The sequence below is a fragment of the Pteronotus mesoamericanus genome, unplaced genomic scaffold, assembly GCF_021234165.1.
Source record: "Pteronotus mesoamericanus isolate MK-2021 breed Mesoamerican mustached bat unplaced genomic scaffold, CSHL_Meso_final contig_214, whole genome shotgun sequence".
In the NCBI taxonomy this organism is placed as follows: Eukaryota; Metazoa; Chordata; class Mammalia; order Chiroptera; family Mormoopidae; genus Pteronotus; species Pteronotus mesoamericanus.
Window position 1 is genome coordinate 6125932 of NW_026555089.1, and position 24891 is coordinate 6150822.

Genomic DNA, 24891 nt, shown 5'->3' on the forward strand with positions numbered 1-24891 from the left:
TCTCCCTTCCGCCATGTGAGGCCACACAGAGAAGACCACCTTCTGCATACCAGGAGGTGGGCCCTTGCAAGACACTGAACCTGCCAGTGCTTCGACCTCAGACTTCCCAGCCTCCAGGACTATGAGAAGTTTCTGTTGTCTACAAGCTACAAGTCTACGGCATTTTGTGTCAGCAGCCTGAATGGACTAAAACACTCTCCCAAACCCTAACCCCACAACAACTCCCATCTTGTCCTTCCTCACCCATGGCCTGGACCTGCGCCCCGAAAGGAGGGGACAACGTCCCTGAGAGTCTTGCTCATATGTTTTCTACCGTAGAAAGGTCCAGCTGCTTACAGAGGTCACTGCATATCAACCCGGGGGCGGGGGGGCGGGGTGGAAAGAGGCACCAGGAAGGGAGGGCACCCTGGCAGTCTGTTATCCTGGGAGGAGCTGCCCTTTGAACCCACCCACCCTCCCACTCCGGGACACTGTCTACGGGCAGGGCTCTGCCGCCTCCCTTGCTCAGAAGACCAAACATCCTGGATGGGGAGCCAGGCTGATGTTGGCAGAGGCCCTGCAAGAAGCAAAGGAGAAAGCAGAAGTGGGCAGTTTTCAACGGGACTTAGAGGGGACCCATTAAATGATCTGGGGCCTGTTGGAACATGGGATGGAGCAGCAAGGATATCTTCTTAGAGGAGGTGACACTGAATCTGATCCCAAGGATAAGCAAAGGGATGAAAGGAAGGACTGGCAGGAATGGAAGTGTCAAAGAGGCCGGCCCTCAGGGAGTTCCCATCTAGGGGTGGGTGGGGAGTCAGACAGGCCCGGGGCAGCCTCCAGCCTGGAGCTGGCTGAGGAGAGTCGGTGCCAGCCAGTGCCCAGGGCTCTAACTGGCTTCCTGGAGGAAGTGGGGGCAGGCCGGGCAGTGACTCACCACAAGTGCCAAGATGATTTCTCCATGTACCCAAAGCTGCACAGTGGCTGCCTGGAGCAGACAGGGTTGTCTGGTTGGGGGCGGGGGGGGGGGTGCGCTTCCTGCTTTCCTCGCCATCAGCCTCCCCGGGAGGGTGGTACCTGATGTGTCCAGCCCCAAGGAGAGCAGGGACATTTTCTGGTTCCCAGCAGTGTCCTCGGTGCCTCATACAGTGCCTGACACGAAGCAGGCCTTCTGCAAATCCCTGGGGAACGGAAGCCACAGGGTTTTGACCCTCCTCGTCCCCTCTGCCCGGAACTTCCTTTTCCCATTTAACTGCATGGCTCCCTGCATGCTCCGGGGCGCCCTTCTGCGGAAGCACTCCGCAGCCCCCATCTCTACACCGCACCCGTGCCTGGCGAACATGCTAACCCGTGTCAGGGGCATGTGATCAGCCACACGGTGGAGGAAATTCTGTCTACAGAACACGTCACTGTGGTCTTAAACAAGGAGAAAGGAAGGAACAAAAAAAAAGAGTGAAGAGAGGCTGTTACAGGTTGATACATATCAACCCAATGCAATGTGTGGACCTTAGATCCTGATTCAAACAAACCAGCTGTAAAATGACATCCACGAAGAGTCCTGGAGGTTGGCTGCACAATGTGGATGTACTTACTACTCAACTGCGCACTCGAGAGTGGTTAAGGTGGTATATTTTATGTGTGTGTCACCACAATTTTAAAAACTTTTTAAAGATACTCATGGACCAATTGGGGAATGTGAACACTGACTATATATTAGATGACATTAAGGGATTATTAATTTTTAAATTGTGACACTGATATGAACAGAGTCTTCATCTCTTAGAGATACAAACGGACCTATTGACAGATAAAATGATATAATCTCGGGGATTTGCTTGAAAACAACTCATTAGGAAAGGAGATGTGCGGAGATGCAGATGAACCAAATTGGCCATATTTGTTGAAGCTGGATACATGGATGTTCTTTAGGCCAGTCTCCCTTTTTCCTTCGGGTGTGTTTGAAAATGTCCATGATCAAAAAACAAAAATAGTGAAAAATAAAAATAAATAGTAGAGCCCTTCCATGAAGCCTCGGTTTTTTCCCGGTGGGCCATACCAAAAGCTTGTCTCCCGTGGGGCGGGGGCGCCGGGGGAGCAGGGCTGTCTCCCCTGTTCACACTGCGTGTTCATGTTGTGTGTTCATGCTGCGTGTTCACGCTGCGTGTTCACGGCTGCGTGCCCCTGGCTGTACTCCCAGCTCCTGGAGCAGCGTGTATCTCTCAGCCTGCTCGCTGCTGTGGGCCTGTGCCCGCATGGCCTGTTGAGCCTGAGGGCCAAACCACTGTCTGCACACAGTTGTCTTGACCAGTCCTGACCCTGGAGGACCATGGGCGAGTCTCTCAGAGGCCAGCTGCTCACCCATGAAGATGTGGTTGCCGTGGTGGGCACGCAGACTTAACCCAGGTCAGGGAGAGGAAGTCGGGGGACAAGGCAGGGTCTGGGTAGGAGAAGCACCCCCCCATGCCCTGCTCCCTGGAGTGGCCCAAGCTCACGTGGACACCACGGTACCAGTCACTGCTTTTGTAGCCTCCAAACACCGAGCCCAGCCTGAGCCAGGGTCACAGGTCGCTGAGGGAGGCCGGGGTCAGCAGGCAGGGCCACCCGGGGCCCAGGAGCCAGCTTCTGGGGAAGCGGGGCAGCAGGGGAGCAGGTCTGCCTCCACCCTCAAAGCCCTCAGCTTGGCCCGCAACCATTGTCACCCGGGACAGGTGAGCTGAGCACCCTTCCGTGTCTGCACTGAGCCTTTCCAGTTGGAACTGCCAGGCACAGGGCATGCTCCCAGCAGGTGTCAGCACCTGGGGCCTTCTGGAAATCGGGATGATGAGGGCACCCAGCCCCACCGTCAGAGTGCTGGAGCTGGGGCGCTGCTGCTGCGTGTTAGCCATAGTGCTTCCTGTCTCCCTCCCGAGCCCACTCCCGCCCCGCCCCCTGAACCTGCGGGGTGGGGGGGAGCCTGGGCTCTCACGGGAAGACGTCAAGTCTTCCCAAAGCAGAACCAGCCACACGGTGCGGAAGACAACAGCTCTGGAGTCAGACCTGGGCTCGGCCTGGCTCTGCTCCTTTATGGGCGATGGAATGTCAGGCAACCTCCCTGGTTTGTCTTTCAGTGCCCCCGCTGCCTCACCCATAAACAGGCCCAGTGAGGGGCGACCCACAGTGGAGAGCAGGGCGAGCATCCTGTCCGGACTCCGCAGTTCTAGCCCAGCACCTGCTCACGGGTGTCTTCATTCGTGTTTGTGGAATCTGACCCACAGGGTGGCGGCCCGCTGGCCCCTTGTTGCTCTCACTTCTTGAGCCTCCTAAGTGTGGAGCCCGAGAAGACTGGAGGCGTTGCCATTGGTGCTGGGGAGGCCAGAAGGCCTGCTCTTCTTCCTTTCCTGGAGGCTGGAGTGTTCTGTGCAAGGCACGATGACAATGCTGCTCCCCGTAAGGGCAGAGGGACTCACCGGATTCCACGCGAAGGCTCTGGGTCGAGGTAGCTGGTTCCAGGAGGTGGGAAAACAGACACCGGGGTGCAGTGGCGCCGCCTTACCTGTCCCCTCACCTCCCTGCTTGTGCTGCCTTGGGGAGGTCTGCCGGGCGCCCCTCCCCACCGGAAGCAGAGAGGCTGCTCTCCCACCAGGGATGCGCTCCTGCCCCAGCCCCGCAGCCCCCTGCCTACCTCAGGGCTTATAGGACTTCGCAGTTTGCAAAGGGCCTGCGGTGCCATCATTTGAGCCATGCAGCAGCCCAGCTGTGCGGGGTGGGGTGGGGGGCGACTTCCGCATTTTATGCGGGGGAGGGAGGTCTGACTGGAGGAGCCAAAGAGCCTGGGCCAGACCAGTGATGCAACCGGGGCGCTGCCCAGGGGCCCAGCCAGTGTCCCCCTCCCCAAACACACCCTTACACACTAGTAAGGAGGTGGCCAGCTTCAGACCACCAAGGAGCCCTGGGGACTAGGGGCGGGGGTGTCGGGGGTCAGGGGCAGCGGCACCCTCTCGTCCCGCCCCCCTCACTCCACGCTGTGGTTGGCCCTCACCACACCAGCTCTGGGCGGTGCTGATATCTGCGTGAGAGGCTTTCTTGGTGTCCCAGGATGGAGGCTACTGGCTAGGTGGGGGGCCCCAGGCAATCGGTCACCTACATTCAGAAACTTCCCTCTGCACTCCAGGTGGACTCATGCCCTTGGCTCCACGCTCGCCCCTTCTCCCTGGAAGCCCGGAGGTGCCCAGTGGCCGCTCTGAGCCACACACGCTCATACAGTCGCAGCGGTCCTGGCCGAGGCTGGGCAGACCCCTGCCAGTGGGGTGTGGGGCTGAAGTCATGGAATGTCTGATGTCACTGTGGCAGCCACCCTATGCAGAGAACTGTACTCCAGGGACCAGCTTAGGCTGACAAATGTCGCATACATTTATCGAGCACCTACTACTAGGTGCCAGGACCTATGCAGGGCCCTAGAAAAAGGAAGTCACTGAAACCTAGCCCCTCCCAGGAAGGAGCTCACAGTCTGGGGGTGCTAAACCATCAGTTAATATTAACAACAGTGAAGGTGCACCAACTTCATGCTTTTATAGCGAGCTGGTCTATGCGTTTTCTCAACTGTGAAGACCCAGCAACACAGCCACGTTGTTTAAAAGCACATTGGCATCAATGTAAACAGTCACACGACTGAAAGGATGAATAGTAATCAACGGCAATAATTCATATTCCTGTTTCAGAGCCAGGTTTTCAGCATCACGCGGTCCCCTGAGGGAGGATTCAAATCTCGCCAGCCTGCACAAACCGGGGCCGCCACCCAGGAGCTCCAGGGCCCGCCCCGACATCACTGCACACAGGGGGTCCTGCACCGAGGCCGCTGCCTCCTCGCCACTGCACAGCACTAGTCTTCTCATCTTGCTGGACCAGGGCTCCCCACATCCTTGGGCTCTGAGTAAGGCTGACGGGGAAAGGACCACGTCCTGTGAGTCCACCGCGCTGAGATCACTAAGGTCCTCTTTGGCTCATCCTGGCCCCGGGTGACACCAGCTCACATAAGCACAGCGCACTCACCATGGGTTGAGAGACTGGCTTCTGGGTGGTCTCAAAGCCTGGCCGAGTGGGTGTCACACGGGAGCCACTGCCTTGGAGTCCTGGCTGTGCCCCGCTCCCTGCACACTCAGGATTTATCAGGAGCAGATGGGGCGGCTACTCTGTTTATCCCACTTGTCCCTGGGTTCTGAACAGGACAGCGCTGTGTGGGGTCTGAGAGGGACTCCCTATCCCCAAAGGGGAAACAAACCCTCACGATGACCCAGCCTGTTCCTTTCGGACGGCAAGGAACCTGGTGAGAGGCCCCAAGTGGGCCAGCTCCTGGTCTGGGAAATGGGAAACCAGGCAAAGGCTCGGGTTTAAGAAAACCAAGGAGAGGATAGGACTGTTCGGCTGAGCATCCCGCGCAGAACAGCTGAAGGCGGGGCTGCACTGAGGACACCGCTCCCTCATGGGGCGGGGAGGGGGGCATCTCCGCCGCTGCAGGCTGGCTGCACCCATTTCACTTCTGAGAGGTCAAGTCTCAGCTCCTAGGGTGCGAGAGTCCCTGGGCACCTGCCGCGGTGGCCTCCCTTAGACAGTGGCCTGTCAGGTGAGTCAGAAAGTACAAGTTAAAGAGTGGGTGTTTCTACCCTGTTTCCAGGGCAGGGGGAGGGGAAGGCGTGAGGTGCTTCTCTGTGACAGACACGGGGCCACTGGCCCAACAGAGCCTGTCCAGCCCAGCTCCACCCTCTGGATGGGGGCCTTTCTGGCTCCCACACAGGAGAGCCCTCCAGCCCCCAGCCCCTCAAGGTCACTCCAGGGGGACACACATCCTGCAAGCACGTCCCTTCCCCCAGTGATGGCCCAGACAGAACTCTTTTAATAAAAAAAAATAATTTATTGTCAACAAAGGAGATATTTACAACAGGAAAACAGGAGAAAAGGAGCGGGAGTGAATGAAGCCCCCTCCCCTGGGGCTGCTCGGCCCCCTGCGACGGCGGAGCGGGAAGAGGTAATGGAGGCCTCCTGGCTTAGGAGCCTGAACAGGTGGGGGAAGAGAGGTGTCCCCCGAGGTAGCGGGACTCAGCTCAAACCCCGTGATGACCACCTCCTTCTACTGTAAGGCACTGTGCCGAGGGAGACTGGTGGGGGCTGGGAGGGGCGGGGAGGGGTCAGGGGACAGAGAGGTCTGAGTAAGCAAAAGGACAGGTGTTCTCCCCAGGCCCAGTGCCCTACCACACGGCAGCCTCAGCCACCCCTGCCCAACTCGCTGGGCAGACGGGTTTCTGTGCCCCTGGCGAACAGCGGGTGCTGCCCCCTTCCTCTCCTCCACCCTGCCTTGGCACCTGGTTTTACTCTGCATCAGGTGGCAGAGCAGGCAGCTCTGAGATGCCCAAAGGGACACCGCCTCCTCCACCCTCTTCCCCGGGAGAGCGGGAACCTACGCACCACGCCCTGCCCTTGCTGCCCCCAACAGGGGCGCTAGGTTCCCACAGAACCGCGGGCCAGTCGGGGCTGTCACCTGCTCCCGCACCCTTGGTCCCCGGGGGATGCCTGGACCAGTCGTGCAGCAGGCTGACTGCCGGGGGCTCCTCCATCCACGCGGATAACCTGCAGGTCCAGCGTCCCGCGAAGCCCCGGAGGGGGACCTGCGCAGAGAGCAGAGTCAGGGCCCTCCGGACACCCCACCTCGAGGACGTTCCTGAAGGCGCCTGCAAACCACACCCTCATTCCCAGGGCCTGGTGCGAGCAGAAGCCAAACTGAGCAAATTCTGCCTTCTGCTCACAGAAGCAGGGCTGTGTCCCTGATAAACTATAAGCTCCTTGAAGGCTGGGTGAATCTCTCTCCTTCGCTCCTCAATTCAACAGTAACCCACTGAGGCTACTACACTGTGTCCAAGGGGTTCCAGTCGCTGGGGGTACAGCACTGTATGGAGCAGAGCAAGTGGCTTCCGTGGAGTTTATGTTCCAGTGGTGACACATAGGGAGAAGCAAAGGAAAAAACTACGCCAGGGAAGGGGATAGGGCAGGTCTCACGAGACTGACGTGTGAACACAGGTGGACAGGACGTGAGGACTCAGCGATGTCAGGGGCGGGGGGAGGGCTGCATTCCAGGGGAGGAAGACTGGCTGAGCGCGCCTACTGGCAGCAGGCACAGCAAGGCCAGGGAGAGGGTGGCGGGGCCAGGGAGAGATCCAGGGGTGAGGATCACATCACCAGGTGGACTCTTGCTTTTATCTGCAGAGTGACGGACTGGCACAAAAGGACGGAGCAGAGCAGGAACAGGGTAAGACTCGGGTTTTCAGTAGGGACACTAGTTGCTGTATGAGACCCGACCGCAGGGGTTAAAGATAAGAAGCCAGAGACTAGGTAAAAGGCTGTACGGGAGGCCAGAGACAGCTTGGCCTCGGGTGGCTGCAGTAGAGGTGGTGCCTGGGAGGAGAGTTCTGGACACATTTGGAGGTGGGGCCAACAGCTTTGCCGATTAACTGACTGATGCGGGATGTGAGAGGGACAAGAAGATGACTTTGAGGATTTCACCCAAACACAAGGATGAGGCGGCCAGTTTCCTCAGAAAGAGGACCTGGGAAGAGCGGATTGGTTGGGAGTGTGGGGAAGAGGCTGTGGGCTCCATTTGGATATGGCCGCAGGGCCCTCAGACACCCCACCACGAGGCTGTTCCCTGAAGGTCTCCGCAAACCACTCTCCCACATGATGGCCATATGGACTAAGGAGTGAGGGCTCACTAAGTTAGAGACCTCCCAAAACAATGGAACTAAGAGCCAATTCCTCCTGGAAGTCAGGTCAGAGGGGTAGGGGTGGGGGCAGGGAGGGAAGGGAGCATCAGGGATGTGGCAGAGGCGCCCTTCCAGAAATGGAGCGATCAGAGCCCCGGGCGGTGGAAGAGGAGGACCGGAGGGCGCGCCAGTTGGCCGAGCCTTCAGCGTCCCAGCGCCACACCCTATTCCCTCCTCGCCGGGCCCACCCCCTGCCTTCGTCATTGTGAGCTTGGTGCGCGCGCACGCACACGCACACGCACAGACGTACGCACGCATGCGCGCCTTCTCTGGGGCGGCGGCCCGAGCCTATTTCTCTTCTCATCAAAGCTTTTCTCTGAGTAGCAGCTCTGGCAGTGTTACCACCAAAATGACAGGTGATGGTGGCTACCACCCACTCATCTCTCAGTAAGTCGTTACTATGGACTTTCTTTGCACCAGGCACTGTCCCAGGTGCCAAGGACACAGTGGTGAACCAAGACCCTGACCCTCAAGAAACTCACATGCTCTCTCACACACATGCACGCACGGCACACTCTCTTCTTTCTCTTTGGTTCAGTCTGGGAGCACGCTGGGTCCGACCAAGGTATCCTAAGCCAGATCTCTAGGTGCTACTCAAATGAATCACCACCAGCAAGACAAGGATGCTCTTTTCCCCACTATGTGTGAGTGGACCCTGAGGACCACGTTCTCTTCTGGCCGGGGCACCCTCCTCACCTTCATCCTGCAAGGCCTTTGGAAAGTCCCAGAAAGTCTTTTCTGACTGCTTCAAACGACATCCATCAGCTCGGGTGACCTGACCACAGAGAACTTTTCCCACTTCTAAATCCTTGATTTTTAAACTTTTAAAAGTGGTAGTATCTTTATTCAAATAAAATCTTCAGAGAACTTGAATGTATAAAACAAACTCAAAGTGGAGACATTCCGGTTGAAGCCTCGCAGGTTTCTGAGAAATCCATCCGAGCTCTGAGATCCTCAAACAGCTTGAAACCACTGGCCTGGCGCCTTCACACTGCACAGGACCAGCGTGGGTGGCCAGCTATTCTCCATCCGCTTCGCTGCCTCTGACCTGTACCCCCAGACAGACTACGAGCTTCTTGGGGACCATGGCCGCCTCACTCATGTCATTTTCCGGAGTGCTTCGCTCGGGGGCTGGGCTGCTGGGATACTTGCTGTTGCACTGTTTAGTGCCTCCTGCGGCTTCCGGGCCACGTCCGACCTTCTCAGATCCTGCCACCGCCAAGAACGGCTGTCAGTCCCCTCCATCCCTCTCGCGCCATTCAATCAGTTGAACCCTAAAGCCTCAGGCTTTTCCCACTCACCCCAAAGGGACCTGAGATCTCGGGGATTCCCTTTGCAGCTATTCACTGCTCCAGACAGGCGGAGTTTGGGCGCACGCTACCCCAGGGCTCAAAATGAAGGCTCTCTTTTGAGAATGAAAGCAGATGACCCATTGAACAGCGGAAGAGGCCAGCCGTCTGCAGCAGAGATCTGCCGAAGACAGCGAGGAGGCTCGGAAATGCTCAAGCCCAAGCAGAGCACAGGCCCAGGGCGGCAGGGCTGGAATGTAACTCAAGCTGAAACTTGAGAAAGTTAAAACCACGATCTACAGAAGGGATGAGGCCTGCCTCGAGATCAGAAAAAGTGGAGCCCATTTCGGCACAAAACGGAGCAGCGCACACAGGAACGTACACGCACAGAGCTCTGGGAGAGTCTGCAGCATACAAAGCAAGTGACTGAGCAGTCACCGCTGGTGAGTGACATGCGCCACAGAAGCAGCGTGTTTGCTTTTCTCTTGCGCGTGCCATCTTTCTCGGGCTCTAACTCCAGATGCTCATTTCAGACAGGCCGGGACGAGGCACTCCCTGGGTCACTCATTCCAAGAGCGATTTCCTGAGCCCGAGATGCTGTGAGCAGTGCCCAGCACAGCAAGACGAAGAGGGGAAGCGGGCTCGGCCTCTGCCCTCCTGGAACGCGTTCTAGCCTCCCCTGCATCCTGCCACTGCTTGACTACATGACCAAGGTAGGCAGAGCACCCACCCCCTAAAGATGCCTGCGCCCCAGTTCCCAGGACTCATTGACATAGTACGGTCCACGGCAAGGGAGAACTGAGGCTATGGAAGGAATTAAGGTGCCTGTCAGCTGATGAAAATAGACCTTCACTGGATGATCTGGGTGGGCTCTCCAGTCATGAGGGTCCTACGTGGGAAAGAGGGAGGCAGGAGATTCAGGCAAAGATGGCATCCTGAGAAAGGCCCTGCTGGCCACCGTGGGCTTTGAAAACAGAAGGGCACGAAGCAAGGACCACGGCAGGCCTCTAGAAGCTGGAAAAGGCAAGACAAAGGGTCCCCTCTCCCCACCAGAGCCTCCAGAAGCAACGTGGGCTGCAGACACCTTGGCATATTTTAGCCCGGTGAGACCTTTGACCTCCAGGACTAAAAAATAACATGTCCGTGTTGTCGTAAGCCACTAAGGTTGTGGTAGCTTGTCACAGCAGCCATAAGAAACAAATAAAAGCACCACGGGAAATCCTCTCTGGGAATCCTCCCTGGAAAAGACACTTTCGTAAGGACCAAGTGAACTGCGTATGTAAGTTTCTTAAAATCGGTAGGACATGCTACAAAAGCGCGCTTACTGTTAATCTTCGGCCACTCCCTGAGCCGCTCTGCCTGCAGAGGTGTCTGCTGAGCGTTCACCTGTCTCCCATCAAGGGTCCCACATGGGCCCCTGTTCCACCAGGGCAAGGTGGGCACCACTTGCAGGCTCCAGCTGCATTCAAACTTTGGGGAGCACTGACCTAGTCCAACCTAATGACCATTCCGGGACACGTCTATGGACCTGCCCATAACCAACCCCTGTCCTTCAAACCTGCCTGCCCCAGACCCCGCCTTCCAGGGGATGCAAGTGCCAGCTTCTCAAGGAGCAGCCTCAAGGAGGCCGGAGCCCAGGGATGCAGGCTGCCTGATGCCCCGGCCGTCTCCTCTCAGGGGCTCACCTGGAGAGGGGCTTTCCGGCTGCGGAAGGCCTCCTGCGGCTGCCGGCCCCTCTTTGGGCGAGTCCCTGCTGTCTGAGGTCCTTAGCTGGGTGTGGGAAAAGAGCTGGAGGACGAAGCCGGGAGGGAAGGTGCCGTCGGTGAAGTGTCGGACCTCGGTGGGAGCCGCGAAAGTCTCTGTGGGTGAGTCAGGTGATGGGGGGTCTGGAAGAAGGGACAGAAGGGAACGGTGAGTGCAGACTCCAAAGGCCTGAGCACCACTGGGATGAGGCACAGGTGCCCTCGGCTTTCCTCCGGGAGGGCCACGGCCAGAGCCCCCACCCAGGGCTCCCCCTCCACCTGGGTCAGGGTCTGGGTCCAGGTCCAGGCTTTTGGTCATGGATCTGCCTCTTTTCTTTCTGACTGGCTCTTCCTCAGGGGGCTCCCTCCATCTCTGACCACGGGGCTTCTTATTTACTGGCTCTGTGGGAGGGGCAGCTGCAAAAGAAGCAAAGGTCTCAAACCTTTTTAGGGGAACATGCCTGAACCCCACAACCTTGGGGTTGCTGAAGCTCCGTACCCAGTGACCTCCCCGCCCAGAACACAGTCCTGTGCCCCCTCCTCCCCCCAACTCAGCCTCACTGGCTCCCCCACGACTAACCAGGAAGCTCAAGGGGGCGGAGTCCCCTGGGCCTCGTCCTTCTAGGGAGGGAGGTGCTGTCCTCAGAGTCAAGGAGAACGACAATCTCTGCTGGCATCCTGGCGGGGTCTGGAGCGGAGTCGGGGTCTGCGCTGACATCCTGGCCCGAGTCTGAAGGGGGCGATTGCCCCGTGAGCTCCACACGTGTGCTCCCATGGGTCCGCTTTTCTCCCACCCCCACCCCAGGCCCAACTACCTGAGTTGGGCGGGGATGGCTGCTCAGCTCTGACATCTTGCAAAAGGGCCACGCCTTCGCTCCAGGCCTCCAGGATGTTGCTCTTCTCAGAAGGGCTCAGGTCCAGGGTATGAGGATGCTGCTCCAGGATGTGCGCGCGCGCCGTGTCCGCCGAGGGGAAGCAGATCTCCGCCCCGCACACCATGCACAGCGTCCGTCCGCTGCCTCCTGGGCTGTTCCCCACCAGGAACTCCTGCTCCCAAGACACCTGCTGCCTGGGCTCCTCACAGCTGTTGCCGCCCGCCTCCAGCAGGCTGGGCCTAGGCGGTGGGGTCTTCTCCTGGTGGGCCACTGTGGAGGGAGAGGAGGGGGCGGTGCTATCAGCGAAGATGCCCGTGGCCAATACTTAGAACCCAAGTCCCCAAACTTGGTGGTGTGGGGTGGCGGGGGAGCACCCCCACTGTAAAAAAAATTGAGCGGATGGGGCTGGTGCTACCACCCCAGAGGAAAGGCCTTGTGCGTTCTAGGCCTCAAACCTCTGGAATGTCAGAAAGGGCAAGAAAACCTCTCGACTGGGCCTAAAGAAGCACTGTGTCCTAAAGAAATGTCTGCAAAGATAACAGAAAGGCAGATACGATGGCCACCAGACTGATGGCTGCCGAACTGAAAATTAAAAAACATTCTTTAGAATTTGCACCACTCTTTAGCTTATATGCACCCATAGAAATGCCTTCCATCTATTGAGGTAATCGTTCCCTTTCCCTTCCTCATAAATATCCCTTGAAGTGTTTCCTAATTGGAATACTTCAGGGGTGGACAGAAATAGGATAATGATAATAATAAATAATACAATGACTCATAATAGACAAACAATAATGCGAGAATAAACTCTACGTTTTGCACTCACATCATCCCCATCGGTGGGCCTGGCACCTGTCCTTTGTGCACATGGACCATAAGTTGCTGAGGCAGGAGCTCTTTGCGGCTCGGCAACGGCAGGCAGCTCAGGGCTGTGCAGGGTGCCCATGATTCCTCGTGGGTACATCTTTTTCCCACGTGAGAGGATGGGGCAAAATACAAACATGGGAGGCCCTAATAGCTGCGGGCTGTAGGGAAGAGATGGCCTTTGAAATGGACAAGAATTGGCTTAGACTCAGAAGATCGAGGTCCAAAGCTGGGTTGTACCTACCTCCCAAGGGCGACCAAAGGCTGGAACCTTGGCCCCACAGGGCAGCCAGGCTTTCTTTCCACTACTTGTCCAAAACAGCTCTCATTCAGATCACCAATGTCAAACCCAGCAGTCAGTTCTTAAAACTCATCTTCTGACCAATCACTTCTACCATCTTGATTTTTGTCACTAAGCTTCCAGGCTACCATCTTCTGCTGGTTCTTCTTCCTTCACTGGCGCTCCCTCTCAGTCACCTATGCCAATTCCTCATTTCATTTTTCTCCCTCATCTCCTCTTCTCAGGTACTTGCATGGCTCCCTCACCTCTTCCAGGTCGTTGCTAAAGAGCCACACCTTCACCATGGCCTTCTGGGCTACTTGTAGAAAGCTGCCACCCGCCCTTCCTGAGGGCTCCACCCCCCTTCGCTACTTCATTTCCTCCACAGCACCTGTCACCCCGACATAATGTATGCTCTGCTTGTTCCTGTCTCCCTAGCACACTGGGGGCTAGCTCCATGACAGTACGGACTTTTGATCCCTCATACCTGTATGTCCAGCACGAAGAACAGTGCCCAGCGTGTGGTGGCACTCAGAAACATCTGAGGAGGGACTGACTCCACCTCCAGTGCGGCATCACCGGAGGATGCCATGACTCTGTCCTCGGACCCCTTCTCTGTCTACCCCCTTCCTCTCATGGTCTTGTCCCACCGCCTGCCCACTGACAACGCCCGTATTTACATCTTCAGCCACACTCTCCCGTGAAATCTAGACTCGTGTCTAACTTCCTATCTGACCGCCTGGATGTGCCACATCTCAAATCCACCACGTGCCACCTGGAACTCCCGACCTCCCCATGCCTGTACTGCAGGCTGCCCGCCTCTGCAAGCGGGATGCCCGCCCTTCCTGTTGCTCAGACCCAAACCTTGCACCCATCCTTTTTTCTCTCCCACCCCCAAACTTTTCAAGAAGCTTCTTGCTTCAGGACCTTTGTACTTGTGTTTCTCTCTAAAATGCTTTCCCTCCACTTCTCAGCGAGGTTCACTCGGGCACTTCCTTTGGATCTCTGCTCAAATTCCACCTTATTAGAGAAGTCTTTCCTTGTGACACCAAATAAAACACCGCACTCTTTCTCCCTTAGTTGCTTTAGTGTTCTCAGGGCCCCTTATTGCTACCTCGCACACTATGCTCACCACGGTTGTCTGCCTTTGGTCATGTGTGTGTATGTGTGTATTCCAGAAGGGCAGAGTGTCATCTTTGTTTATGACCACCAGCATGCCCAGCCTAAATCAGTGCCTGCCACAGATAGGGCTTCTTTGGACTTCTAGTTCCTCATCCCCGACAGTGGGGAAGAAGGCCACTCTTGCAGGTTGTTGAAAGGACGGAGACAGCCTTGCGTGGAGCCCTCAACACACGAGCAGAAGTCAGAAAGAATCTCTGCGCTTTGAGAGCTGAGAAGGAGCGCTCGCTTGGCTCTTTCCCTCTCTCACTTTCTAACCCTCCTGATTCTGAGGGCAGGAAGCAGCGCAGGCAGGCGTGACTTTTCCCTGGTAGTAAAAATGAATGGATTTACTCTCTACCTCTTTAGGGTGCTTTCCTTCGAAAGACAAGAGGTATCTGAGAGTGAAAAGATATTTGCATTTCCATGACTAGCACTTCTTCCATTCAGGTGGCCCTTTGTTTCCTCAGGGTCTGCAAGGTCCTGAGGACTGAAGAAATTGGTGAAAGGGGAGGGGAAGCGTGTGTTCCTAGACCTTCCTCAAATCCCCTCGCTTGGCCCATCTCCCTCCTCAGCAAGCCCTTCTCTTCCAAAACCGGGTGCTGTAAGCAAACCCATTCACCCCTGAAGCTCTAGAATCTGACACCTGTGGCTTGTGCAAGTGGAAGGCCTAGAAATGGAAGGAGGGACTGGAAACCTTTATGCACGGAGAGTCCTTAAAAGCCTCTTGGCGGGAGGCAGCGGCGCCTGCCTCCATTCTCCGAACTGCTCTGGACACCAGGCTGCCGCGCCCAGTCTCGGGCCTGGAGGCCCTGCCGCCCCTCGGCCTGAAACACAGCCTGGCTACTGGGCCTGCCTCCACTCCGCGGGGCGGGAGACCGCGGCCGCAGACGGCCGGTGTCCCCGGGGATCTGGCCGCGGGTGCGGGGCCCCGGAGTGGCGGTGCTCGGGCACAAGAAGGTCCTGAGCGCGGCGGGCGTGGATCGAAGGCTCCAGACCTTGGGCGGGGGAGGGGGGAATTCGGGAGGCCTGAGATTCCAAACCCGGGTGGGGGCGGGGCAAGAGCGCACCCGGGCCCAAACAGAACCGGGGCGGGGGGTGAGCCCCACACCCAGGAAAGGCAGAGGGTGCCCGGGCCCCTAAGGGGCGGGGAGCAAGCACGAGCCCCCCGATAGTGACGCGGAAGTGGGGTCGCCTCCCATCCTCACCTCTGAGCATCGGCTCGGGCCGCGGAATTACGGCCACCACCACGGCCTCCTCCTCGTCCTCCCCTTCCTCGCATTTGAGTGTCACCTCGAAGCAGTCGAGTGCGGCGCCTTCGGCCTTCAGGGCCATGGTGCGGCCGGGGATGTCGCGGCGACCCGACGCTGGAGGACCCGCGCGCAGGCCTTGGGCGCTCAGCCACTTCCCACCCGCACCGCCCCCTCCCCGCCGCTCCTCGCCCCCTCCCCGCCGCCCGCCGGACCTGCGACGGGCGCGTTCGGGCCTCCCCGAGACCTGGAGTGTCGGGACCCCGGGCGGGGAGGGCTCAATCCGGGGCCCCAGCCCCCCGCCGTTCCCTTTTATGGAGCCTCATTGTCGGCGCCCGCCGAGCCGGCCCGCCACGGGCCCGCCCCCAAACTCGGCGCGGCCAATCGAGCGCGGCTCCGCCCCGCGCACGCGGCTCCGTTAGGATCCCAGGACCCGCCGGGCGGCGCGAAGGGCCCGCGGACTCCCGGAGACACCTCATCGCCGGGACAGGAAGGGAGGACCCCAGCCTCACCCGGGAGGGGTCGTCCTGAACCGGCTGGCCGAGCCAGCTGGGTCGCCCTCCGTTGAGATGCTAATCGGGTACATTTTGCTGGCGCGAAGAGTCCCTTTTCCCTTTCCCTGACCGAAGCTCCCTCCGCTAGAAGATTCCCGCGGCGGGAAAAGAACGTGTAGGGGAGTGGAAAGGGTCTTGGCGTGGGAAGAGTGGAGGCGGAATTACTTCCGATCTGCCAGCTACGTGATCTTGGACACGTTTTCTCTTAGATTCTTAATACTTTCTTTGGAAAAACATCGGGGAGCCTCTGGATAAGGGCATGCAAAGATGAAGAGCCAAGTGGAGTGTGGGCGTATGAAAACTATCCCTAAAGAGTATGATTTCCAGTTTTAATGTATTTTTAAAATTTTTTATTATAATTTATTTGATCCAGAGGAAACGCCTGGAAGCAAGATCTCAAGATACTGAGATAAATACTTCCTCTGATTTCTAGTTTTTTGGTTTAAGATATTATTTATTTATAGAGTGAGGGGAAGAGAAACATCTCTGTGAGAGAAAAACATGATTGGTTGTCTCTTGTGCCATTCCCCATCGGTGACAAACTTGCAACTCAGGCATGTGCCCTGGCAGGGAATGGCACCTGTGACCTTGCCATTTACAGGACTACACCCAACCAACTGAGCGACGCGGGTCAGTGCTCATTTCCAGTCTTTTAAAGTGAGTCCAGAAATTGTGACCCTCCCAAGGTTACACAGAAGTTCTTGAGAGCCCCAAGACCAGAGTCCATTTGCCACAACACCGCAGCATTACGCTCCCGTGCCTGAGCTTTCACCTCTGAGACAAGATTATAATGGGGCTGAAAAGTTCCTGTAGCCTAAGGACCTCACAGTGGTAGCACTTTCTGAAAAGAGTGATGCTTGCTCAAGAGGAGCCTCAGGCAGGTCCTTCAGGAGGTGTTCCAGAAGAAGCATGGTCATCCCAGGAGATGGCAGCTTCTTGCCTGTTACTGCCCTTGAAGACCTTCCAGTGCGAAAAGAGGTGGAAGAGGGTGCTGAATAGGTCTAGGCTAATGTGTGTGTTTGTGTCCTAGTTTTTAACCAAAAAGTTTAAAAAGTAAAACAAATCTTTAAAATTTAAATGGAAAATAGCTTAGGAAATAGTTTTGCATAGCTGTACGATGTGTTGTGTTTTAAGAAAACGTTCTTAATTATTTTTAGAGACAGGGAAAGGAGAGAGAAGGAGAGGGAGAGAAAGATCAATGTATGAAGAGAAACTTCAGTCGGTTGCCTCTCGCACGCGCCCCGCCCCCCGCCCCCCGCCCCCCGCCCCCCGAACTAGGGCCGCAACCCAGGCCTGTGCCCTGACTGGGGATCAAACTGGTGACCTTTTGGTTTGCAGGCCGGTGTGTAATCCACTGAGCCACAGCAGCCAGGGTAATTTTGTAGCTTTCAAGGGTTTAACTAATTTCTACTTAAGGGTCATCCTTTACCCTTTGTGACTGATTCCTCCCCAGCCCTTCTGCTCTTTTTTGCATTGCCCTCCAAGGTGGAGTTTCTCAGGCTTCTAGGACAGCCGACTTCACGCCTGGGTTTGGCCAATGGGAGACAGTGGCAGGAGACAGGAAGGTAAGAAGAAAAAAATCCAGGCTATTTCTTGTCTTCCTCTCTCCTTCTGGCTCAGGCAGCCCTCCAGGAGCGGATGAGACTCCTCTGCGGTCGCAGCTCCTGCAGGACGGCTGCTGTGGCCCCAGCACACGTGGGCTCCCTTAAGCGCGTCCCCTCTGTTGGTCCCTCCAGTTTAGGAGAGTGGGTAACTTCTTGTTCTTGCTAATCGCTGGGTCACCACATGGCTCCCCCTTGGGCTTCTTGGCCCTTCCACCAGCCTGGTTGCTGCTGGTGTCACCAATAGTATTAAATGATCCATTTTACATACTTCGAGTGGTTCTTGTTTTCCTGGTTGAACACTGAGTGAGACACCCAGTATGATACCAGGCACTTGATACACACAGTCGCTTAGTCCTCACAAGTCTTATGTGGTAGATTGTATTGTTCCCATTTTATAAAGCAGGAAGTTGAGGGTTAAAAGGTTAAATTGTTTGCCCAAGGTGACACAACAAGAATCCTATTTCATCAAATCTAAGATGAACATTTCCCCCCACATTTTGCCAGCTCCGAAATGAGGGTGGTTTCTATAATGGACATCAGTGTGAAGTTTTAGGAATATCAAGAAAGTGAAAGGTGGTCCTTCTGATAGATAGTATGATATGGTGACTTATAAGAAATATATATTTGGGCCATAGCTGATGTGGCTCAGTGGATTGAGCGCCTGCCTGCAAACCAAAAGGTCGCGTGTTCCGTTCCCAGTGTAGGGCACATGCCAGGGTTGCAGGCCAGGTCCCCAGCAGGGGGCATGCGAGAGGCAACCACACGTTGCTGTTTCTTTTCCTCTCCCCCTCCTTTCCCTTTTCTAAAAATAAATAAATAAGATCTTTAAATAGAAAAAAAAAGAAATAGATATTTGGTCAAAATATATTCCTCATATGCAGGGTGGGGAAAAAGTAGTTTTACAGTTATGAGTACACAAAATACAGAGTTTATTCTTGCGTTATTATTCATTAATTCTTGTGTTATCTTCCACATGAACAACAGTAAACTTACTTTTGCCCCACCCTGTAGATTAGGTTCCAGGCTCCCAAAACTCTGGGAATTTCCTAAGAGTTGAGAATGATAAAAGTGTCTTTTGTTGTGTGAATGAAGTGACTTTCGGACCCCTCCCAAGGGTGGGACTGGTTGCCCACAGCAGACCACCAACTGGTTAGAGGATTGGAGTTTTCAGTCCCCACACCCTGCTGTCCAGGAAAGGGGGAGGGGCTTGAGGTTGAATCAGTTGCCAAGTGTCAGTGACTTAGTCAATCCAATGAACCCTCCCTTAAGACCCAAAAGGACATCTTGTCAGCCCTTATTTAGAGAGCTTCTACGTTGGGGAACCAGAGCGCTTCCACATGCCACTTGGGGCAGGGTCCCAAGCTCCAGGGGGACCGCAGCTCCTTTGTTTAGGACCTCACCCTATGAATCTCTTCATCTGGCTGTTGGTGTGTGTCCTTTAATATTCTTTGTAATAAATCGTTAATCTAGAGAGTAAATGGGTTTTCCTGAGTTCTGTGAGTCATTCTAGCAAAATAATTGAACCCAAGGAGAGTCATGGAAAACTCCGATTTATAGCCAGCTGGCCAGAAGCACAGCTAACAGCCTCAGTTGGAGGAGGTTGTTGGAACCACCAATTTGTAGCCCGACTGGCATCTCATGTGGAGAGCAGTCTTCTGGGACTGGGTCTTCTGGGACTGGGCCTTTTACCTGTGGATTCTGATTCTAACTCTGATTAGACAGTGCATTAACTGAATTGACATCTTGGACACCCTGCAGGTGTAGGAGAATAGCTTGGTGTAAGGAAGCCAACACACACACACACACACACACACACACACACACACACACACGCACGCACTCACGCACGCGCACACACACGCCTGGGGAGGGTCCCACTCAGCCAGCGATGTGTCCAGCAGAATGAGATATAGATGGGCCTGCAAAAGTGACTTCACTTTTTTCTAAGTGGTTGCCGCTTCTTTTTCAAAGATCCCTCTTGCCCTGCTTGAATCCTCCTGCCTCCTGGATTGAAAAAAAAAAAAAAATCATAAAGATCCCCAGTCTCTCAATGGCTCCTGCCTCTTGACAGACTTTGATCCAGAGCTGGTCCCCACATCCCTAATCCCTCCATGGGACCATGGAACAGAAGCCGACACAAGAGCGTTCCCCTGGGGCGCATCCTCCTTCACTGCAGCGAGCTAAATAAACCTGCTTTTTATTACAGATGCGTTTCTGGAGGTCAGTGAGCTTTAACAACCTTAACCAATTTCTTTTGCTTAAATTTTTGTTTTTATGTGTAGGAAGAGGGATGTGTAATAAAAACCTATGCCAAAATACAGTAAGTCTAACAGAGCTCTTTTAATAACTATAAAATACCTTTCCAAGAGATAAGAACTCATATAGTCGGAGTCTGGCAGCGTTTTTTCCTTACGGGTACGCGGAACAATGGTTCACCTTGCACTCCGTCGTGTCCTAGGTTTGATAAAATGCAGTTAGTTGCAAAAGTAGGACTCGTCTCCGGCATTGTGGTGTCCCCTGTCCTCACTCCTTCCACTGCGGTAACCCCACGCCCCTCAGTGAGCCCCAGGTAGTTGTCAAATGAACGAAAGGGTAGATACTAGCGCCAACATTTGCCCGAAGAATTTGAGAGCAAGGGACTCACAAGTGCCGCAGCGATTCTGTCCCACTGTGAGGCGGGGCTCTTTGCTGTCACACCTGCGGCTGGGCGAGCCCTGTCTGTGCCAAGCATCTGAAGAGAACTATGGACTGTCTTAGATGGACTCATTACGAGTTCCCATACACTGGGAACATAGCCAGTGCTATGTGAGCACTTGTGGAAGGAATTGGAATCTAAATTGTTGAGATAAGCCCATGTGGAGGAGAGTGGATACAGACTGGCCTTGGGATATGAGATTCCTAAAACTGGAAGGGTGGGCTGGAGACAGAAGTGGAAATGAATTGCCTTTGTTTCAGCATTAAGTTGTTCAAGGCCAGTCTTCATAATGTCCCCTAGGCCCGAGCCCCCTGCTGGGATGGAGCATTTCCTTTGCCTGCACCTTTTCCTATTGGTGGCATTGCAGGGTCTCAGTGATGAGACAGCACAGGGAACAGGCTGCTGCGGGAAATACGTCTAGACAAAGCTTTAAATGGGGAGAGGGCTGTTTGAAGGCTAAGTGTGAGAGGTGTCTGTGGCTTTACCCACATTGGCATTTTGTAGGTCTACAAAAGCTGTCATACACATAGGCCTACGCTCTTTAGCTCAGTAATCCTATTACCAAGGGTTACCTTAAAATCACCCAAAAGAAGAAAAATGACCCAACAAAGATGTTATAGTAGTTTTCGCTGCTTGAACTTAGTAGATTCCCACTCCTAGGGGAATTTTATTCATTTTCCTGTGGCCTTGAATTAGCAGGAACACCTCTACTATGAAACGTGGCGCAGCACACATTGTTTGTTTGCACATCCCAGGCTCCCAGAGTCTGTGGGCTCCTACAGGGCCGCCCCATTTCTTGTCCAGCCCCAGCACTGGCCCAGAAGCTGTGCTGTAAGTACCAGCTCAATGCCAACCCTTCAGGGCTCTTGTTCAAACAAAAAGGGGGATTTATCAGCTTATGGACTTCAAGAAAGGGCTGACTGCCCAGTCGTGGGAAGGGCAGGGATACAGGCAGGCTTTAGGAACAGCTGGCCCAGGATGCTAATGCCACCAGGGCGGTCTTTCCATTGTTTTTTTTTTTTTTTTTTTTTTTTAAGGGAGGGAAAGAAACATCAATGTGTGAGAGTTACATCAATCGGTTGCCTCTTGCACACCCCCAACTGGGGACCTGGCCCACAACCCAGGCATGTGCCCTGGCTGGGAATCGAGTGGTGACCTTTGGTCCACAGGTTGGCTCTCAGTCCAGAGTTACACCAGCCAGGGCTCATCCTGGTCTTTGCCTCTTTCTGTGCATCAGCCTTATTCTCTCCTTGTAGATGAGCTTTTCCCACATAACAGGAGATGTGACCACTATTTCCCATAAGTTAGAGTCTAGCTCTGTAAGTGTCAGACCTTGTTTCTTCTCCACTGCCCACGCATGTCTCCGGTGCCAGCACTGTAGGACACACTCATATCATCGAATGACTGCTGGCTCTGCACTTTGGTGTCACAAAGTGAGCTGAATCAACTTAGTGGGCAATAGAATTTCCTGAAGCCATTCCTACTCAGGCCAGCTATTAGCAATTGGAGAGGGAAGTGGCTACGGGCTCTGTAAACCCACACCAGTAAACTACTCCGACTACTAAGCCATCACTGAACTCAGCAGTTGGAAAATGCCAGTGGCCACCCCCCTTCTACTTGCCATGAGGGGAAGAACAGTGGAAAAGAAGGCAGGAAAATCTCAGTCAACAGAGGGCAATAAGAATTTTTGGAATGAATGAATGTAATAGTAAATAACTAGAAATAACTACAATGTCCCAACAAGAAGGATTGGCTGATTAAATGATGGTGTGTTAGCACCAAAAAGAACAGACATCTGGATTTTAACAGCATGGAAAAGCGCTTATGAAATAATGTGTGCAAGCCCACACATATGCACTATGATTATATTGAAGTGAAAAATAATGGTACAGATAAGAAGTAAACATGAAAAAAATGGAAATAAATCTGTTATGATAGCAGAAATATTGGTGAAAATGTTTATAAACACATTCAAAATGTAAGTACGTAAAATTCGTTCAAACGTTAACAATAACAGTGATCTATATTTATATATAGAAAGGAATTCATGAAATTTTAACTGACAATAGACATTACAGGACAGCATATAAAATCCTGATCATGTTAAGAATAATATCAATGTGATTATATATACAAGAAGTTGTAAAAGAATGAATACCAAACTGTTAACATCAGCTAACCCTGATTTATAGCTAACTTGTACATTTTTTAAAAATATTTTATTTATTTATCTTTAGAGAGAGGGGAAGAAAGGGAGAAAGAGGAGACAGAAACATTGGTGTGCGGGAGATACATCCATCGGTCGCCTCACATACCCCCAGTCAGGGAGCTGGCCCACAACCCAGGCATGTGCCTTGACTGGGAATCGAACCGGTGAGCTTTCTGTTGACAGGCCAGCGCTCAACCCACTGAGCACACCAGCCAAGGCTAACTTTTACATTTTAAAGTTTTCTGTATTGCCTGGTATTTTTACTCTTAGAATTTAAAATATAGTTAATTTCTATGAAAGAAAAAAAGATCCTAATGCAGCAGACATTAGACAGATGTCTCACAGAGCAGGAACAGCAAGTGTGTGGCCCAGCAGTTGGGGAGACAGGCTTGTTTCCCCCTCCAGCGGGGCTACTTTCCCTAAACCCACCGTAAAGTGAATGTGCATTTACTACGCCTAACCTATGCACCGTCAGAGCTGAGCCCAGGCTGCCTTAGACGTGCTCAGAACACAGACTGGCCCACAGCCCCACAGCTGAGCAGTTATCCTGAGTTTCATTTCAAGAGTCATTGCCTTCCTCTTCTCAGGAGCTGGAGACACAGATGGGCATTTTATAGACATCATGGGATGTGAAAACACGAAACACAATATCCAGAAACGCTGGCAACACAGCGCACTGCAGAGCATGGGCTGTTTACCCCCGAGATTGCGATCGCGTGGCTGCCTGGGAGCCTGGACTCCCTGCCGCTGTCCAGCATCCCGAGAGAGTGTCGTACTGCGTATCTCTAGCCTGGGGAAAGATCAAAATTCAAAGTAAGGTTTCTACTGCAAGTGTATCGCTTTCACACCATCGTGAAGTCAACCTGCCATAAGTCGGGGGTGGCTGTATTTCACTGCCCCCTCTAATAAGATTAGGTGCCCAGCTCCATTAGCTTTAGGCTTTTCAGTGCCTCTCGTTAGGCAGGGAATATTTCCCATCTCACCGACTTTGGACTTGGCAATGCGTCTTGTTGGCCAATGGAGTGTGAGCAGCTATGAGCCAAGCTGTATCCCAGCTGAGGCTTCATGCACATCTGCATGGTGCGCCTTGTCTGCTTCTGCTTGTGCCACCCGTGTCAGGAGAGCGTGTCCCCAGGAAATGCTGCTGCTTCAGACCTGGTCCTAGAATCAGAGGCACCCAAGTCCAGATGACTCCAGCTGGCCCAGTGAAGGCACAGTCGACCCGCAGACCTGTGAGCAAGAAATAAATGTTTGCTTTTATAAATGACTACGTTCAGGGTTGTTTGTTACACAGCAGTGGCACAGCAAAAAGCTGACTAACACTCCAGATCCTGCATTTCCACCCCCAACCCCATTGTTTCTTCTTTGAAAAAATTTGTATATGGGTGAGGGTGGCACTAGGGGACCAACCCTCCTAATTTGCCCAAGTGATTGAGGGGCTTCCTGAGACATGGGACTTTCAGGCGTTCAAAAATAGGTTTCTTGAGATAATTTACGTTCCATACAATTTTCTCACTTAAAGTGTATTTGTAGGGCTGCACAACCATCACTACAGTCTAATGGTGGCACACGTTCATCCTTCCTAAAAGAAACCCCATACCCATTGGCGGTCACTCCCCATTGTCCCCACCCTCTCCCACAGCAACCACTAATCCACTCTCTGTCCCTATACATTTACGTATTCTGAACATCTCATATAAATGGAATCCTATGGTATGGCCTTTTAAAAATATTCTTCTTCTTCTTTTATTGTTCAAAAACATTTGTCTCCATGTTCTCGCCACCACTGTCCCCTGCCCCACCCACCCCCACCTCCCTCCCTCAATCCTTCCCCACTTTGGCTTTGTCCGTGGGTCCTTTATACATGTTCCTTGATTGATTTATCTATTTATTTAATTGTTCAAATACATTTGTTTCCGTTTTCCCACCAAAAAACATGGAACGCTTCATGAATTCCCATGCCATCCTTGCGCAGGGGCCACGCTAATCTTCTCTGGATCGTTCCAATTGGAGTGTGTGTGCTGCCGAAGCGAGCACCAGTATGGCCTTTTGTGACTGGCTTCTCTTAATTAGCATAATGTTTCCCAGGTCCATCCTTATTATAGGTTTAAGTACCTCATTTCTTTTTATCGCTGGACAATATCCAGTTGTATGTATGCACCAAATTTTATTTATTCATTCATCAGTGATGGACACTTGGGTTGTTTCCACCTTTTGGCTACTTTGGATAGTGCTGCTATGAACATTTATGTACAAGTCTTGTTTGGGCATCTGTTTTCCATTATTTTGGGTCTATGCCTCAGAGTGGAACTGCTGAGCGCTATCGTAATTCTATGTTTAACTGATTGAGGGGCTGCCAAACTGTGTTGCACAGCTGCTGCGCTGTACATTCCCACCGGCAGTGGGAGAGGGATCCAACTTCTCCACATCCTTGCCAACACTTGTTATTGTCCATCTTTTCTATTATAGCCGTTCTAGTGGGTGCCCAGTGATATCTCATAGTGGTTTTGATTTGCATTCTCCTAATGACTAACGATATTGAACATCTTTTCATGTGTTCTTTCACCATTTGTAGATTTTCTTTGGAAAAACATCTATTCAGTAT

At 53.6% G+C, this 24891-nt stretch overlaps 1 protein-coding gene and 1 non-coding gene across 2 annotated transcripts; both read right to left on the reverse strand.

Moving 5' to 3' along the window:
* Nucleotides 1-5987: 5987 nt before the first annotated feature.
* On the reverse strand, nucleotides 5988-15309 carry SPINDOC (spindlin interactor and repressor of chromatin binding). Its single transcript, XM_054570642.1, is given in 7 exon segments — nucleotides 5988-6567; nucleotides 6569-6617; nucleotides 10741-10941; nucleotides 11077-11214; nucleotides 11378-11527; nucleotides 11613-11942; nucleotides 15183-15309. Coding segments are annotated over 7 exon segments (1242 nt in total). The 3' UTR covers nucleotides 5988-6320.
* An 8907-nt stretch (nucleotides 15310-24216) lies between these two features.
* On the reverse strand, nucleotides 24217-24323 carry LOC129068653 (U6 spliceosomal RNA). The gene has a single exon (XR_008528929.1). It is a non-coding gene; the product is annotated as a U6 spliceosomal RNA (small nuclear RNA).
* Nucleotides 24324-24891: the final 568 nt, after the last annotated feature.